At 35.9% G+C, this 20,552-nt stretch overlaps 1 protein-coding gene across 1 annotated transcript; it reads right to left on the reverse strand.

The window, feature by feature from the left end:
• Window positions 1-647: 647 nt before the first annotated feature.
• LOC120126928 (F-box protein SNE-like) lies at window positions 648-1,411 on the reverse strand. The gene has a single exon (XM_039144962.1). It carries the CDS (start codon window positions 1,245-1,247, stop codon window positions 750-752), a length of 498 nt encoding a protein of 165 aa, XP_039000893.1. The 5' UTR covers window positions 1,248-1,411; the 3' UTR covers window positions 648-749.
• Between the last annotated feature and the right edge of the window lie 19,141 nt (window positions 1,412-20,552).

Here is a 20,552-nt window from a genome sequence, read left to right on the forward strand (position 1 = left end):
TCTAATCATATTTTTTTCTCTCCAAATTATATGCTTTGATTTATCAAATGTTATTTAACTCTTAGTATTCTCCAATTTCAATCTAACAATAAAATAATACAATAATTTTTATTATTTTAATTTATCGTTCAAAATCAAGATTTGTATTATACCTAAGTTCATTTTTGTTTATTCTATTAATTATATTTAAGGTGTTTTATTAACAAAATAATGAAAATAAAATTTGATAAAATTTAATCATTTTCTATGTTTCATTAATATAATATCAAATTAATTGTTTAAAATAATAAAATATAAATTTATTTTATAAAGACTTATTTTTTAGTTTTTTAGTGTTATCCCTTGTGGTTCGAGTTCGAGCCGTGTGTTAGAAATATGAACATTCATGTTCAAATGATTTAAAATATTTGAATAAATATTGCCTTGTATTTATCTCAAATTTATTAAAAAACTATTATTTTTAATAAAATCTTAATCTTTTTCCAATAAAAAATGTCAAGTTTTATATGTTATATATTATAATATATATAACTCGCCAATAATATGGAATACAATAAATACAAACTTGTTAGAAAATAAGATATAAAACCTCAATGGCAGTAACTTATTCATTTCTGACGAGTGATAGTAACAATTCATATAAATTTCTAACAAAAAATAATACAAAAACTATAAAGAATGTTATGATCACTTTCATTTTAAAGGTATAATAAATTGAAAATGCAGATAAGATAAAAGACGACGGAAAATCAAACATTCACGGGCTTGCATAGGAACATTAGCGACGACGGTGAGGACTCCCCGACGAGTCTCCCGTTACTACTACTACCACCGCCAAGCCTTTCGTAGTAATCAACGCAAAACAAAGACAAGGAGAGCTGGACCTCGTCCCGAGCCCAAGAAGCTCTCCTGACTCGTCCGAGTCGGCTCTGCACGGGTCTCACGCAACCCATGTAGAGGCGTTTGTAGCCGCCCAGGGCAAGAACCACGGACCGCAGGCTGGAAGGCGGAGGCGACACGTGTCGAAAGCATAGGTTTTCCCAGAGGGAGTCGTTGCGAGCAATGGTGCACCAGAGACGGCAGACGCTGGCGGCAACGCAGAGGGAACGGCAGTCGAGGCGTTTGAGGATTTCTATGAGTATGTCCACGTGGTCGTTGATAAAGAACTTGGGTCTTTTTTCCTTGTTCTCCCTTACTATCTCCTGGTGGTCCTGATGGTGGCAGCCGCGGTGGTGGTTTTGCACCATTGTTAAAGATAAATAAAAAAAAGAGACGGTGAATAAGAAGAAGATAGCGTTAAGAAGTTGAGAGGCAAAGGAAAAAAATAATGGTGGTTTAATATATAGGAGAAGTGAAATATGCGTAACGTAAAGTATAAGGGATTTGACTGCAGAGGGAAAAGAAAAAGATTGTGTTTGTATTAGGGAAAGAGACACAGAGACAGACTTGAAGACAAACAAGAAAGATTTTATTTTTCTTTCTGGATTCTTGAGACATTTCATATAATTAAAAACAAAAATAACAATATTGCTGTAAATTATAATTTGGTAAGAGTTGGTAGAATTTGCTGTAACTTATATTACCATCGTTTACTGCTCTGTATTTGTTTATGGTTATGGATATACATTATCGTTAGTATTAGCGACGAGAAAACATGAAATCTTATTAAAATCCTAGAAAAATGTAATTTAATTTACAGCATGTATGAAATGGAGGGAGTCAAAATTTTGGGTTAATGAGAGAGATGGGGTATCGAGAAGAGGCCAAGAGAAAAGAGCCAAGGCAAAGAACTGGAACCGATGCTCTGCCTTTTTCTTAAAGTAATTTGTATATTGTTTTCAACTTTGTTGTTTTTGTTGTTTCTTGTGAATATCAAAACGCTTTTACATATTAGTTTTCTTTTGTTTTAGCTTCAATTGATTCAGGGCCGTTGCGAAAAGAAAAGCACTGGTAAACTTGTGATCAGCCAGTGTTAGGTTTTTCTCCAGCCATATTTGCCTAAACGTTCAGCTACTCTAATAATATATTTATATTCTGCACACACACTAATTTGATTAGGATTAGTCTTGATAAGTAAATAGGATAGTAGTTTTATAAATATCGCCGACGAAAAGAAGTGCAAAAATACAAAATGACAGTAAAAAGCCTGGTTTGAAATTTGAGGTACAGCTGTTTATGGTCTGGGGTGCATGCAAAGGCCAAAAACTTTTATCCAAGACTTTGGATACGGAAGAATGAAAGAGAGGTAGAAAAATGTCATTTCAATACCGCTGGAAGCATGGTGTGATGGAACATACAGAATTTTAATTTGTTTGCAATAATATTTTAGTTTAAATGACATGTTTATAGTTTTTAGAAAAAAATGATATATTTGTCATCAAATCTATAATTAAGTGACTTAGAAAAAAATGTCATTTCAATAGCGCTGCACCCTAGTATGAAATAGTATATTTTTCACTGGAGACCAAATTAGGTAAAATTCGAGGACAGTTTGATCAAACTGACATCTTTTAATCGAATATTTCTTTTTTTAGCACCGTTTGTTATATATTTCTCGAAGTGATACCCTTTCGGTTGAGGAGGCGAAAGGTGCATCACCGGGGACGCGTTTTACTTGGTTTTACGCTAAGTTGGATGCTAGGTGTGAAAAGCGCATCCCTGGGGACGCGCTTTACCTTTATTTTGCTGATTCAGTTGCCACGCGGTATTTTTTTTAATAATAAAAATTTTATTTTTATTGTTATTATAAATTAGTAATATATTACATAAATTGTTTCAGTTATAATTTAATAATTATCGAATGTATTTTTTTAATGTGTGTTAAAGGTAGAGTGTATTATCCACATTAATTTAATAGAACAACAGATGAAAACTAGTTTTTATTTTATTGTAGTTATATGAAAAATATATAAAATTATTATATTACACGTATGATTATATTATTATTATTTATTTTGATTATCGATCTATTAATTTTATCACTTAATTATTTAAATATTATCAATCTAGTCATCTGTTATTATTATTTAACTAAAATATTGATGCATAAGTTAATAAAATTAGTATAATTACACATTTAATTTGTTATTATTATTATACATTGAGAAATTATAGAAAATGCAATTACATTTAAATATTAGAAACAAAAACATTCATTTAAATAGAATATTAGGTTACATAAGGGTTAACGGTTATGTGATGATAATAGAGCTGAACATTTTTTTCTATTGTGTCCGATGTTTCTACAATGCCCACATCGTTTTTGTTCTGTTGACTTCTCCCAAATATCCATATCACAATGTATTCTAGTAGATTTTGGACGACCTGAGTCCCTCAATAGCAATGGATCTGGTACAATTGTAAGCCAAGTTTGAATCTCATCTGGGTCTCTTTCGTATCCTATAGGCGGAAACTCAAATTCATATACCTTGAATACTTGTGAAAGTTGGTATACGGGATCAACATAATTTTTGTAGTCCAAATGCGAATGTGAGCAAGCTACAATGACATGAGAGCATGAATATTTGAGTGCTTGAAAGAAACCACAATCGCACCACCTCTCATACAGATTAACTCTGAAAGAGATAGCTTCAATCCCTTGCAACGGACGTGGCATTTCGGTTACACGAAACAATTCACGGGTGCGAGAAAAATTTATAACCAACATCCCATTTGATGCAGCCATTTTTTTCTGTAAATCAGCTACTAGTCTTGGGTGGTAAATATGACCGTTTTGCATCCAAGTAAGAGCTTGTCCACCGAGCTTTGCAAAGAGTTTACCCAAACGAAAATAAGTCGTTTTGATCAATGCCGTGACTGGTAAATGACGCGCCCCCTTTAAGGTTGAATTTATTGCTTCAACCAAGTTTGTTGTCATATGACCATAACGATACCCCCCGTTATACGAATTTGTCCACATTTCTTTGCTGATGTCCATAATGTACTCGCACCCCTTTTTATTTTTGCCAAACAACTCTTGTAGCATCGACTCATACCTTTGAGGTAAGAGTTCGTAACGTAAGCCATTAGGAATATGTAATAGTTAATATGAAGTATAAATAAGTAATACGAAAATGATAGAAAAATTGGGAAAAAGTAACATACCCATCCACACGACTAATTGACGTTCATCGTTCTTCTTGTATTTTCCGTAATAGTTTGCAGCAATATGACGGACACAATAACGATGTTGAACATGTGGAGGTCTATACATTGTACCCAAAGAGTCCATTGCAACTTTTATCCCGGCTCATCGGTCTGAAATAATGCATACTCATTCCCTGGTGACAACATGTAAATGTAAATTTTTAAGGAAAAAAGCCCAAGATTCTGTGTCTTCTCCTTGAACGAGGGCAAACGCAGCGGGAAGAATATTGCGGTTTCCATCTTGGACCACAACTAGTAATAAAACTTGCTTGTATTTCCCATACAAGAAAGTAACATCAATTTGGACAACTGGTTTACAGTACTTGATTGCATTAATACACTGAGGGTAAGTCCAAAAGATACTGTAGAATTGGCAGCGATTATGAACCACTCGATCATTCACGTAATGATGTTGAGCTTCGAACTCAACAATTGTCCCGTGATTGAGTCTTTGCACAACATGAAACCAACTGGGCAGCTCGTTGTAAGATGAATCCCATTCTCCATGAAGTTTGCAAATGGCATTCTGTTTTGCCAACCAAGCTTTTTTATATGAGACGGTGTACCCATATTGTGAATGTATAGCAGAAATCAACACTGCAACAGCTATATGAGAGCTTTGCTTCACAATGGGCATGATTGCTTGGCAAATAATGTTGGAGTCCAAGTTGGGATGATCCTGGTTTATATCTCTTGCACAATACGTATGAGGACCGTTGTATCTGGTTAGTTCCCATAAGTTGTTCTTCCTCTTCCTCTTTGATACACGAACCATCCATTGACATCTGTTGTCACGTTGGACGCAGTAGCAGACATATTTCTCTGTGTTAGATCGATCAACTCGGGACTGAACTGAGTTACGAATATTGTAACTCTTTATTGCCATCATTGCTTCCTCCTTCGATGCGAACTCCATTCCAATATGTAAATCACCGTCATTAACTGTTGATTGAAGTCCATAGTTGCCAACATCAGGAAGATCCGGAAATTCAGGCTCATACATTGCATCATAATCAGCCCCATACATATGTGCAGGAAGTTCGGCTGGTGTTGTATTTATCGGAACGTCATCCTCGTCATCATCAGAATGTATGTTAAACTGTGGTGAGTCAGGTTCAACGAATAATCCCGCTTCAGCACCATCTGCACCTGGCTCCCGAAAAGGTTCTTCTGGTGGAGATGATGGTTCCTCCGATAATCTAATGTTGAGGTCAAATAAGTTCCTGCTTGTGTGTCCTCCCCTTGAACTTGAGGCCATTGTATCATGTGAGATGTGAATAGACTGTCGTCTCGTTGACATTTCCATATGTAAGTCGAAAACATTGGCAGATGAATGTCTACCCCTTGAAGTATAAGAGATGTTGCCATATGGATTATTGGTGAAACTACGTGGGTTGAGATCATAAGCAGTTGCAGATGAATGCCTTCATACTGAACTTGATGGCATGGCATTTGGTGTTGGATCCGCCATTAATGATGTGAAATCATTACAGATCAGTTGTGTCGGGCTATCAACTTGATCACTTGAAATACAATGCCAAAGTGAGAGGAATATGGGAGACCACGAGAAACACGAACCTCAATAAAAAGACGCATACATTTCAATAAGAGATTGTGAACTTCCCATATGAGCATCAACCATCATAGAAACATCATTATCGTTTGAAAGCTGAAATGATGTATACGTGAGCGGGAAAAGTTCAGTAGGAAATCTGTACTGAAGTGAAGATAGTCTTCTCCGGCCTTCTACACGAATCTTTAACGAAATTTTTGTGATTAACTCCTCAAGAGTGATGTTTCTCTTCAAGGTTAATGGGATATAATGATCTGACTCAAAAATAACCCCTCTTTAACTTGTTTAATTTTTCTATCATACAAAACAACAACAGAAAGACGACTCATTTTCAGAGAATAGAGGATTGAGATTTTTGAGAAATTTAGAGTTTGAGAATTTCAAAGCTTGTGAACTGAAGTTTGTTTTGAAAGTTTATAATACGTTGCATATAATAGTGTCTATAACGGGGGTACTATTCACGTGAAGGCGTCTTCCCGGGGGCGCGCCTTCCATTATTTTGTTAGAGAATATGTTATTATTGCCCTATTATGTCACTTATGTCCCTCAGGAACTATTTATGTCAATACCTATTATTCCTTATGGGACCGTGAAGGCACGTTCCCGGGGGCGCGCCTTCCATTATTTTGTCAGAGAATATGTTATCATTACCCTATTATGTCACTTATGTCCCCCGAGAACTATTCATGTCAATACCTATTATTTATTAGGGGACCGTGAAGGCGCGTTCCCGGGAGGGTGCCTTCCATTATTTTTTCAGAGAATATGTTATCATTACCCTATTATGTCACTTATGTCCCCCGGGAACTATTCATGTCAATACCTATTATTCCTCATGGGACTTTAAAGCGCGTTCCTGGGGAACTATAGATGGATGGTGAAATCAGGTAAATTATAACCAAAATTTAACTTCTTTTGGAAGTTCAGCAAGTTAAGGATAAAATTATATATATAGATAAATTTAAGTTCATAACTTAAATTAAAACGTTATGTGAAGTTTGAATAAATTAGATAAAATATTATGTATAAATTGAATAAATGTGAAGTGATAAGTTTATTGTGACATTGAAATTGTATGGAATGAGCATCGACATGTTTTTACGAATAAATGTGAAGTGATAAATTGATTTTAATGTATACGTTTTAATATATATGTTAATGATAAAATCATATGTATGAATAAATCTAATTTCGATTTAAGTACTGTGAACTATAATTGGAATATAACTTTTAATTTCGAATACAATTGGAATATTAACTTGAATTTAATGTTAGATTTTGAATACTATAATTTATATTTTAAATTTAAATTTTGAATAATATTATTTGCATTTTAATTTTAAATTTCGAATACTATAATTTGTATTTTAAAAACATTTATTAAACATTTAATGTTAAATTTGAATAAAAAATAACATTAAAAATATTGGCAGTAACAACCATGAAACATTTAAATAACATAATCAAATTACATAAATTTCTGAAATATAACTATTTAAATAACATTAAAATACAACTGGATCACTGGTGTCGTCTTCTCGAATGAGTTCCACATGGCGGTGGTTGTCTATTTCGCGGAGGATTTCTTTGTGGAACTTGTTCTTCAGTCTCCTCATCTTCACTATCATCATCATCGGTATTTTCTTCATTTGGCGTAGATGATGCTGAAGTATAAAATAACGACCCAGGAGGAGTGCTAGTAACCATCCCACCGCTCCCCGAGAACTGTGAAAACTGTGGAAACATTGGCATCGATGTCTGTGATCCAAATGGAGGGCTAGGCATGTAACCTGGCGGGCTAGGAATGTAACCATGCGGGCTAGGAATATAACACTGCAGAGATGACATATGAACTGGTAGGCTTGGCATATACCCCTGAGGAGATAGCATCTGAAGTGGAGGGCTGAGCATGTACCATTGTGGCATCGGTGGATAAGGATGTTGTGGTGGGACTGATGCAGAACCGATATCACCTTATCTCCGTCCATGCGTCGGAGGACGATGATATTGAGACGGTTGACGTCTTTCTCGGCGCCTAGGAATGCTAACCCCTCGTGCTTCCGCCGAAAGTAGAAACAACTTCCCATTTTCATTAAACCAGTCCATATAGTTATCCGTAACCATATGATCAGTTTCAACGTAATATTGTCGAGGGGCCAACTGTGCATACCGGTTCTCCCAAAGCGCAATACAATCTTTGTGTTTCACCACCCAGTTAACATCTTTCTTTCCTCGTCTATCTATGTTATGCACGTCGTCTAAATTCCTAGGTGTTCCAGGAATATGTTGCATACAACCATACTGACGGAGCACGCGATCAACTGGATGTCACTCAATAATAACATAACATATAAGAGGTATAACCGATATCCAAACCTCTAATGACCCACCAAGGTGGGGTGGGATGCAAGCATTCACTTCATCGCTCGCATAAGGTATTCATTGAAACTGAAATATGAATATACAATTCAAATAAATAAAATATTCTAATTATATCTAGAATTTTAAATTAAAATATTAATATTTAAACAGGTGTAAAAACATACCTCAGGCTCAGCTTTTGTATCAATAAGTAGACGATTTTCCTCTAACCCAGTAGGTATACTTCTATGGTTCTTTCTTTTCATCGACCACCTATGAAATATAATATAAACTAAATATCACCCTATTTAATTAAAAATATTTAAATCAAAATTTAGTTCGATAATTACCTCAACAATAATGGGAATATGTATGGTTCATTCACGATCGGGCATAAGAAAGACATGCGAAACCACGCCCATGATTGCAGAAGCAGGAGACATCTACCGATAGCAGTTTTCTTAAAATTCATTGCCCGACACATTTCTCTAAAGAGAAATGCCAAAACTGCAGCGCCCAAACTATATCTTCCAGCTTCATCAAAATCGATCAGATGCCGCAACCACATACAATGCACCTGGTTGCAAGATTTTTCGGGCGTCAATATTCCTCCAATTTTTCGTAGAATATATACTCGAGCACATGCCTTTGCTTGATCCTCTGAACCATTTTCATTTAAAACCTCAAAATTAGCTTTCAACCAAGATAAAACTATTCTACCTCCATTAAACTCTGGCGGAGTAGCTTCAAGATAATCAATGCACATTGACTGCCAATCACCATCCGCCATACCACACATCATATTTCCGTCGACGGGAAGCCCCAGATGCATAGAGACATCCTCCAATGTAATTGTAGCCTCTCCACATGGAAGGTGAAAAGTGTGTGTCTCGGACCTACACCTCTCAATCAATGTAGAAATTAGGACAGGTTCGAGTCTACAACCGCCAATGATTGTTGCAATATATCCGAACCCGATAGAAGCCAAAAATAGCAAAATACGTTTCGGTGTCGATATACGTAGATTTTTAATAGAGAAAATAACCTCAGTGACAAAAAATGCCTTATAATATACGATTTTAACCAACTTTTTTTGGATTTGCCAAAATGACCAACTAAATCGCAATGCGATCGATAATTCGCAACGCGATCTCCGGTATCGCAAATCAGTTTCCAGATTCGCAACGCGATTCTGACTATCGCATTGCGATTTCCCAAATTCGCGTTGCGATTTTCCTAATTCGCAACGCGAATACGTAAATCGCAATGCGAATCTGACTATCGCAATGCGATTTACATAGCGTCATTCGTATTAACGCTCATTTTTTTTTCAAATTCCAAACACTAATTTCTTAATATATCAGAAACTGAACCGTCCACAGTAATCGCAACTCATAACCTCAAACCTAAAATCACAATCTCAACACTTAGTCTCATCTCCATCTCTCACCCTCTACGGCGAAATCTGTCCCCATCTCCGAAGATTTCCGTCTCCATCGCCGGCGAAATCCCTCATAACCATTCACACTCAGAAATCCCTCACAATCATTCAGAAATGAAAAATTAACCTCCGAGGGTTAGTTTTTTTAATTATTTTTATTTTGAATTTTTTTCATTATTTTAGGTTTTTCATATATTGATGATAAGTTTACTGGTAATTTCAATAATAGATTAACCATTTCACTTAGATTTCTTATTAAATTCATTCGATTGCTGCCAATACTGCTAAACTGTTTAGTCTTTAACCCTGTGAAGTTAGTATTTGTCTTTGTTTTGTCTTTTGGTTGAAGTAATGCAGAAGAAGAATAGTTTCGAGAATGAAAATCGCAACGCGGAAATGACTATCGCAACGCGAAACCAAAATCGCATTGCGATTTTCATTTCGCGTTGCGATTCTCTCGTTGCGATTTTCATTTCGCGTTGCGATAGTCATTTCCGCGTTGCGATTTTCATTCTCTCGTTGCGATTTTCATTTCAACCAAAAGACAAAACATTGTTGTAAATTTTAGTTTCAAGAATAAACTACTATTTATGTTTATTGTTTTTTGTATATCTTCACAGTGTAGATTTTGGTATATCTAACTTGGTATGTTTATTGTTTTTGTAAAAAAAAAATTCGGCTTCATTGACATTAAGGAATAAAGTTAGCCTAGCCACTACAATTGCTTCGAAGCTTTCACCTGCACAAAGAAAATTGTTTGAGGAAACCTGCTTCGGGCCATGGCTGAGAGTACAATATCCGGGTGGAGATGCTAATTTGACCCATTTGTGGCTTCAGACCATGACTAGCGATCTACCCGACAGTATACAACGTGGTGAGGAAAAGATATGGTTTCATTTTCCACCGGCATATACTTGTTTTGGGTGGAATGAGTTCTGCTTAATCACTGGTCTACGATTCGGACACGATGATGTAGGCCGGTACACTCGTCATATCACCCGCCCATAATGGTTGTCCAGGGTTTTTCCTAATTAGTCAATAGAGAAGCCGAACTTACACGTCGACGACCTGAAGAAATTGTTTAATAAGAAAGATGGTTTTACTCGGATGAATGACATCGATGTTGTCCGAGTATGCCTTCTACTACTTTTGTATACCGGCTTTTTAGGCAGAGAGGCCAGACAACCTATTCCTCAGGAGCTAATATTATTGGTAGAGGACATTAATGCATGGAATCTGTTTCCGTGGGGTTCGTATATATGGAAATCTACCTGGACTAAGTTGTCGTATGCCTTTGATGACCGCAAAAGTTTACGTGGCGATAGGTCGAAATACACTTTGTCAGGCTTTGTTTGGGCCTTTAAGGTAAGAATTTCTATATAATGTTTTCAAAATTATAATTAATTATTTAACAATTACTAATGTTTGTTATTATATTGTTTTTAGATTTGGATATTCGAGGCTTTCCCCAGAATGCGGACATATGCATTAAAAACTTCAAATGATATTCCTAGGGCTATTTCCTGGAAGAGGAAACATATGTTGGATTGGGAAGACTTAATACCATATGCGATAATAAATAATGTAAGTTAACACAAATACTATCATATATAAACAAGTTATTAATAGTAGACGTTTAACTTTGTTTGAGTTTTTATATTTTTAGGAGGCCAACACTCCATTAATGAGACTGACACCCACGGAGGCTGAGATTGCCACTGATTGGTGGCAAGCTAGTCAGCGTTTTCTTGATGGCACGAATGATGAGCAGCCTCCACTTCCTCCACTTCGAGAGCCATCACCTCACCCAGAGCCATCACCTGATCGACTCGACTATACACCTCTACAACGAGAGCCATCACCTATCCCGTCATATCATCGAGCCTCTTCTCCACCATCACCTCATGATAGGCGACCGACAAAGATACCACGACTTCTATCTCCCTGTTCTCCACCTCCACGAGATGAGTAAAGGGAGTTACGTGATGAGGTCAATGCCTTGCGTGAGGAGATCGGTACTCTACGCGATAACAATGGTGCATGGCGTGTGGAGGTGTCTACTTTATGTGGTGAGGTTGCCGCTCTACATGAGATGGTAGTATCGTTGTAGAATGAGGTTCATACTCTACGCAACGAGGTAAGTTTAAGATTTTCCATATTTAACTTGATGATAAATTTACTCGTAATTTCACTTAGATTAACCATTTCACTTAGATTGCTTAATAAATTTATTCGGTTGCTGCCAATACTGCTAAACTGTTCATTAACACTGTGAAGTTAGTATTTGTCTTTTGTTTTATCTTTTGGTTGAAGTAAATTTATTCGGTTGCTGCCAATTCTGCTAAACTGTGTATTCTTTAACACTGTGAAGTTAGTATTTGTCTTTGTTTTATCTTTTGGTTGAAAGTAAATTTGTTCGGTTGCTGCCAATTCTGCTAAACTGTGTATTCTTTAACACTGTGAAGTTAGTATTTGTCTTTATTTTGTCTTTTGGTCGAAAGTAAATTTGTTCGTTTGCTACCAATTCTGCTAAACTGTGTATTCTTTAATACTTTGAAGTTAGTATTTGTCTTTGTTTTGTCTTTTGGTTGAAGTAATGCAATCCATTCAAGTTTCAATTTGCATAAGAAGAAGAAATAGTTTATTCTTGAAACTATATTTTAGTAACACTGTTTTGTCTTTCGGTTGAAATGAAAATCGCAACGCGAAACGAAAATCGCAACGACAAAATCGCAACGCGAAACCAAAAATCGCAACGCGAAACTATAATCGAGTTGCGATTTTAATTTCGCATTGCGATTCTCTCGTTGCGATTTTTATTTCGCGTTGCGATTCTCTCGTTGCGATTTTTATTTCGCGTTGCGATAGTCATTTTTCACGTTGTGATTTTAAGTTCCAGAAACTATTCTTCTTCTGTAAATTGAAACTTGAATGAATTGCATTACTTCAACCAATAGACAAAGACAAATACTAAGTTGACAGTGTTGCAAGTTTGAAACATATTTGCCTTTGTTATCTGATGCATTTTGTGAACTATGATAGAATAATGACTTGAGTGAATTTAATGCAAGTTTGAAACATATTTGTCTTTGTTTTCACTGTTTAAATATCATGTCTGTTTATTTACTGATTTTTGTATTTAATTATTTAGCGGCCCGATAAGGTGGATGCTTTACGTCGGGTTTTTCTTGCACGACAGAGTTCACGCATCAGACGGCATGCACGTGCTATTAAGTCTCCGTACACCCCAATAGTGCGAAGACACCGCAAGAAGAAGCCCGACTCGCTTGTCATCCCTTAGGAGTCCACTCCTATCGTTGAAGAGGCCCCTATCATTCCTCGAGAGTCCCCTCCCACCGTTCAAGAGGCCACTGTCATCGTTGAAGAGGTCCCTCCCACCATTCAAGAGCCCGATTCACATGGCGTCATATGTAAGATTCTTGAGAAACCCTCTGACGTGCCGGACATGATGGATTCAAGTTGGCTCTCGTATGAGTTACCGGCCAGTACCATACCAGTATCTGAAGTGGAGAAGAGACAACTACCAGACACAATTCTGGATAACACCCTTTGGGCTAAGACCGCAGTTGATTTTTATCTACATGAGCGGAGCCATGGGTGTTTCACTGATATATGCAAGCTCAACGATGATATCTATTTGTTGCTTGATCGGTCTTGGTGGGGCGTATTATTAGGGGTCGAAGACAATGGCTATTTCGATGGAGGGGTAAGTCTTATATTTTTCTTATATTTCAATTTGATTTTTTTTTAAATTTATGTAAGTTACTAATATATGTCTTTTTTTGTAAAATAACATATCGATGCGTGGGTGTCACGTCTTCTAATAATTAGGAAACTTAAGGAAAATAAAAGAAATACACGATATACAATTATGCCGACGTCTTTTAACGCCGTTCACTTAAAGAATCAACGAGATGAATCATTTGCGTTGGGCAATGGACAAGCTAAACTTTATCCTGCATGGTGGGAGGTCGGTAAGGTTGGTATTTATTTTAGATTGAGTTTAAAGGTATTCATAAATAAGTGCGCAAATGAATGAATTATTACTTATGATTGCAGGTGTTTATCCCTGTTTTGGAACGTAAACATTGGCTTCTCGTCGAGCTTCAGCTCCCATCCCTTAAGGCAATAGTATATGACAGCATGATACAGTATATAGCATTGGCTGATTTAAGAGATATTATTAAGGGATGGAGCTCTCATTTGGCTAAATTCTTATATGCGATAAATTATTGGACTCGTTCTGGAAACAAGAAGCTCAATATTACAGTTAGTAGAGACGAGACCGCACCACAACAAACGAAAGGACCCATAGGGGATTGTGGTCCTCTCGTATGCTTGGCGTTGGAGCGTTTGATCACAGGAAGTATAAAGTATCTACCTCCCACCGATAGAGATAGAGCTGTAGTAGGCTTGTGGTTTCGGCATTATATGGCTAGATCGATATATACGAGACGCTGCCTATCTGCATCAGCGTTATAAAAATGTCCATAAACAATTAGTAAGTTTATAGGCTTGTGGTTTGAAAATGTTTGGTTAAGTACCTAGAATTCAATAATTTGTTGTTTGTAGGTTTTAGATGTGTAGAAAGTGTTGTTTGAGCAAATGTTTGGTTTCTATAGGTTAATCTCAGAAGTGAGCTGCATGAAAATGATGTATGGCTGCAAAAGTTAATTCAATAGTAGATGAGGAAATAAGAATTATTGCTTATTTTTTGATTGTTTAATTGATTTGTAAAAGTTGATTTGTTTAATTGATGTGAACATAATTCTTATTTGTGCTTGTTTAATTGATTGAAATGTAATGGTTGATTTTGTTGATTTCAATCTGCATTATGTTGAAGGCAAAAATGACTATCGCAATGCGAAATGAAAATCGCAACGCGAAACTAAAATCGCAACGCGAAACTAAATTCGCGTTGCGATTTTCATTTCGCATTGCGATTCTCTCGTTGCGATTTTCATTTCGCATTGCGATTCTCTCGTTGCGATTTTCATTTCGCATTGCGATAGTCATTTCCGCGTTGCGATAGACATTAAGATGATTGCGAACGTCATTTCCGTGTTGCGATAGTCAAATGAATGCCTAATAAGTGATAACAACTGAACAGATCATAGCAATTTTCAAACTCAAGTTACTAATACATGCCTAACTGAAAATGTTAAAAGTTCACACATAAAATCCACATAATACAACGTTTGCATTTAAAAATCACCTAAGTTAATAGTCCCAAAAGGTGAAGCCGGTTGTGATTGGGATTTTAAAGATGATTGCGATTTTGATTGCCTTTTGCTTGACACCATATGAGCTTTGGATTTTGGTGAGGATCCATATTTTGGTAGAGGAAAAGATGATTATGATGGCACTGGTGATCCACATGTCAACCTTGTATGACCACTTTCCTTGCACCGACTACATGTCGATCTCTTATTCTCTTCACCCTTAGACGGTATACGATCGTGACTTTTTGGTCGGCCAGGTAGCCTTCTGTCCATGGCTGGTGGCAAAACTGTTTGTAAGTCATCTGGTATGTCCCACTCAGAAAGATGTGGAATAGGGTAGACAATCTCGCCATAAGTCTGTCGATATACTTCTGTAGTGTAGCAATCCATAGCGTATGCGCTTGAATCATCTTGGTTTAGATGAAGAGAAACTTTTATAACATGGCCACACGGATAACCAGATGTTTGCCATTTCATATAACTACACGTCTTTGCATTTAGATCGACAAGCCCATTTAAGTTATTATCCAATACTTCAAACAAAGTGTTTGAACATGGTTCAACTCTCCATGACGTTGACTTCACAACACGTTTCGTTATCTTTTTTTCTGTCCATGGTGTAACACGATGTTCCAATGTTCCTGTAAATTTAAATAAATAATACTTAGTAAAATATATGATAAGTTACGAATTTAAAGAAATAATACTTGCATGGTTTCTTTTCTTGTAGTACGACTGTTGAATAGAGGCTCGAAAAAACTCCATTAACATAGTAATGGGTAATTTCCGGGAATGACGACTTAGAGCGTTGATTGATTCTGCACTATTAGACGTCATGAAACCATATCTTGCTCCAAGTTGATGTACTCTTGACCATCTTTCAAACCCGACATCTTCTAGTGTTTGAGCACACTGAGGCAAAACACGTCTTAAACACTTTATATGCTTATTAAAATCCCCTTCCCGATAAGCTTTTACAGTCTTCCAGTATGTCCATTTGTGATTTTTTATACCAGCAGACCTTGATTTTAGATTTCTATACAAATGAACACCACAAAGTCCATGAAAAGCATATGGGAAACACCTTCTAACAGCGTTGTCAATTGAGTTTGCCCTATCGGATATGATTGTCATATTGCTAATAGGACCTATGCAATCCCTAAGATGCCCCATAAACCATGTCCATGAATCAGAGGTTTCAGATTTTCCAACCCCGTAAGCTATTGGCAGTATCCCATTGTTAGCATCCATGGTTACTGCTAATAAGTTTACTCCAAGGTATCGACCTTTTAAATGTGCTCCGTCAACTATAATAACTTGGCGCATGCAATTAATAAACGAACGAATCTACAAAATCATATACACAAGAAATATAATCATTTAAATATGAAATGCATGTAACTAACAAAAATGAGTCAACAAAATTATATTGATATACTAACCGCAGCACCAATGGCGATAAACAGCAACTCAAAGCGTCCATCTCTATCTGTTTTGATATGAGTTACCGACCCATGATTTTTCAGCTTTAAATTGTGACAATAAGTTGGCAGTTGGGCAAACGATGCTTCTGGCGACCCCCTCAACAATTCCAAGGCATAACATTTGGCTCTCCAAGCTTGAGAATATGAGATACTAATCTTGAACCGAGCATTCATGTCAGTTATAATTTCATGTCCCCGATATACCCTACCATTCAAAAAATTAACTCAGCCAGAAAACCACCCAACACCTTTTTGTTTGCCTGTCTATGGTGAGGAAAACTTGGGTTCTTGAACATGTATGTTTATCAATAAAAGTCCTAACTTGAAACATTTCACAATCTTTTATCCTCTTTGCAATCATACGCCACATACAGTTTTTGTCAATCATACACCTTGTTTCGAAACGATCTTTGCTTGATTTGTTAACTTTTAGTTGATAGCCATCTTCCACACATTTCGTATACAAAGCTATCTTCAAGTCTTCCTTTGTATCAAAACAATCATCTTTCTTGATACGAATAATTTTTGTGTGACAATCAACTGCTATCTTTACCAACTCTTCTTCCGGTATCTGAAGTAATTCTGGCATATTCCAGTTATACTCCTGTGGCATTTTCTTCGGGGACTTTTCTTTGGGGATTTCTTCTTCTTCTTCTTCTTCTTTAGTGTTATATGAATTACAGAATGGATGTTCAACATGTTCATTTACAGTCGTAACTTCCTCCTTATTATCATCAACAACATCTTCCTCGGCAACGGCTGTTTCATCATCAAAATTCGGGTATTGACCAATATCAAAATCATTACACGCAGGGTCTGTTTCTTCTTCTGAAAAATCATCAAAATCCGAGTATTGACCAAGATCAAAGTCCGGGTATTGACCAAGATCAAATTTCGAATACTGACTAATACTCACAATTTTTTTGTTGGCTCATCATCGTCTAACTGGTCAATACGAAAACCGGAATTTGGTGCTGAAAGTTTATTGGGATTTGGATTTGGGAAAGGTTGTGGGTTTTGAGATTGTGTTTGGTATTGGAAATGTGGTGAAATAATATTTGCTTGGTGATGAAATTGTGGTGTAACCATTAAATTTTGAGCACCATAAACTGGGGTTGAAAAACTTAGTTGATTACTACCCGCTACTGACCCAACTTCACTACTTCTAAGTTCAACAACATACAATGTAACATCATCACTTGAAACACTAATGTAAGCAATGAATCGTTCAACATCTTCATTGTCGGTTAACAAATAAACTTTACCATTTCTCTGATAAGATAGCCTAAATCCACTTAGGGGCTCTAAATTCAATTTATTTGCAACACGTAACATTAGAGTTTCATAAGTTAACTTTTTTAATGACAGTTTTAGTTGAAGATTCATGGGCAAAGGCATATATTGTAAAACACCATGAACATTCTCCCATGACCCTCCAAAACACAAATCTATCCAAACATGATCAACATTAGATGATTTCATTATTGTAAATTAATTTACTAAACAAACGACCTGCGAAACTAAAACCTGTTGCCGGATGGGGGAAGGATGTCGTTGGATATAGGAACGGATGTCGCCGGAGAGAGTGATAGATGGAGATGGAATGAGTTGCGATTTAGGGATTTAGGTTATGAGTTATTGCTGCTGCGTATTTATATACCCAAAACATTTGTGTTGCGAAATTAAAACCTGTTGCGAATTCAGAAATCGAGTTGCAAATTTGAAATTCAGTATTGCGATAGTTAGAATCTCGTTGCGATTTACGTAAATCGCAATGCGAATTAGGAAAATCGCAATGCGATTACGTAAATCGCAATGAGATTAAATCACAATGTGATAGTCAGAATCGCGTTGCGAATCTGGAAACTGATTTGCGATACCGGAGATCGCGTTGCGAATTATCAATCGCATTGCGATTTAGTTGGTCATTTTGGCAAATCCAAAAAAAGTTGGTTAAAATCGTATATTATAAGGCATTTTTTGTCACTGAGGTTATTTTCTCCTTTTAATAAATGTCTTTAAAATACGATCAATATCCTAAATAATTTGCATTATAAAAAATTAAAATTAATATAAATTCATAATAAATTTAAATTAAACATAACAATAAATATTAACATTAATTATAAAAAAATATTACCATATCGCTAAAATGTCTGGAGATATGGTCAGCATCCAATCGCAGCAGCATTTCACTTTCCATTATAACTGTAAAAAAAACAATACTTAGCACAAAAAATAATTAATTAATAAAGTTAAATAAATAATAATTATATAAATATTATTTTAATAAAAAATAATATTTATATAATTATATTAATATAAAATATAATAACTATTTAAAAAAAATAACTGAAAAATAAATTTCTTACCACTAATAAGAAATTTAAAACTCAAAGATTTTGAGAATTTGAGTTATATAAGAAATGAAAAGAAGATTTTGGTGTGAAGAATGAGGGGGGTTGAGGGGGTTTATATAGGGGAGGAGGAGGGGTAGTTAGGAAAAAAAATTAGATGGGCATTTAAGACATTTAATGAAAGGCGCGTCCCCGGTGATGTGCCTTTCACACGTGGCAACTGAATCAGTAAAATAAAGGTAAAGCGCGTCACCGGGGATGCGCCTTTCACACGTGGCTTCTAATTCAGCGTAAAACCAGGTAAAGAGCGTCCTCGGAGATACGCCTTTCGCCACCTCAGCCGAAAGGGTGCCACTTCGGGAAATATAAAAAAACGGTGCTAAAAATGAAGATATTCGATTAAAAGGTGTCGGTTTGATCAAATCGCCTGAGATCAAGGGTGAGGGAGGCTACTATTTTGGTGGTTGTCTTTAGGGGCTTGGATATTGGCCTACAAAAGGAAACCCCCAAATCCCTTTAATACACAGAGCATATAATCAAGATATAATTAAGAAAAAAGGGCTTGAACTTGACCTTAGATTTTACAAATGCCACCTTTCTTTTTAATGGTGAAGAAAGCTTGTTTCTGTATAGTTGGACGGATATGAGGAGGGAACTGTTCCCTATTCCTTGTGGGAGGAATTTGATAATTGCAAGATTACAAGGAGAAACCAGTGAAGTGCTTAGAAATTTTCAGTTTCACTCACTCTCCTAACGACTACTACTATCATTTTGTACTTTGAGTCCTTAAAAGGGGGAAAAAAACATTGGCTAAATGTTCAAACATTTTTGTGCGCAAGAGCTTACACCATTTCTCTTAAGTCACACATTCATCTGCTTTCTGCAAAATTGTACAACTTTCATTGCAAAATATGGACCAGTAAATTGACCATTCACTCCACTTTTGAATCTGATTATTAGTTTTCTTCATTTGCTTCTTGTGGGAGGTATCTAGGTAATTGCGCCTATTTACAAGACTGTATATTATCAATAATAACCCTTAACATTTATCCGAATGATCATTTTAATTTTTTTGAAGCATTTTAGTCTCAACATTTCAACATTTTAGTCAAAATATCCATATTAAATGAAAATCATTAATTGATTAACGATCAACGTATGTTGTTAATATGATATTTTTATATGTATTTAAATATTGATGTGACATAGCACATGTCCTGTCATCTACTTAGGTGACATAATATATAATAAATCAATAATTTAGCACATATAAAAATGTTACATCACAAACGTGGAAGTTAACAATTTCCACCAAACATGAATTATTTTAACCAAAAATTGAATCGTTAAGGGTTGAAGTGTTAGAAAAACAAAATAGAGACCAAAATGATAATTCGGACAAACGTTAGGGCTAGTTTTGATATTATACCTTATAAGATTTAGGACAAGATGTATTGGGGTTGGGTTTAGGATAACGATTTCCATGCAAAAACACAGTACTTTTCAAGCAGAGTTAAAAAAAAAAAAACCAAACCAAACCAAACCAAATTTATCTGTTTGAAAGCATATATATGACCAGGTTCTTTCTGTAGTTTCTGCAGGAAAGGGTCCCCCTTTGCATTAATGCCATTAAATATGTAATTGTTTAAACTTTAACGTAATAAGCAAGGTCAACAAACATAAATATCTAGTAAGTATATGTTAACTTGGATTTTGTTGTAGTGAATCCATGAGGAAAAATTAGAACAATGGAAAACAATGTAAAAGAAAACAAACAAGGAGATCCAAGGTAAACAGAAAAGGACCTGGAAAAAACAAACAATGAAATTACACCCACCTAGGGTTCTAACTCAAAATGCCCTTATACAACATGACATATTTCCCCTAACTACTCTCTTAGCTTCAAGTGATCCATCATGGAATCTCAATGCCCTCATTGTTTTCAAA

The sequence above is a fragment of the Hibiscus syriacus genome, unplaced genomic scaffold (genome assembly GCF_006381635.1).
Source record: "Hibiscus syriacus cultivar Baekdansim isolate YM2019G1 unplaced genomic scaffold, ASM638163v2 tig00110462_pilon, whole genome shotgun sequence".
NCBI lineage: Eukaryota > Viridiplantae > Streptophyta > Magnoliopsida > Malvales > Malvaceae > Hibiscus > Hibiscus syriacus.

Bases quoted from the DNA above. Each gene is read 5' to 3' on its own strand.
- LOC120126928 (XM_039144962.1), bottom strand. From the start codon at position 1,247: ATGGTGCAAAACCACCACCGCGGCTGCCACCATCAGGACCACCAGGAG.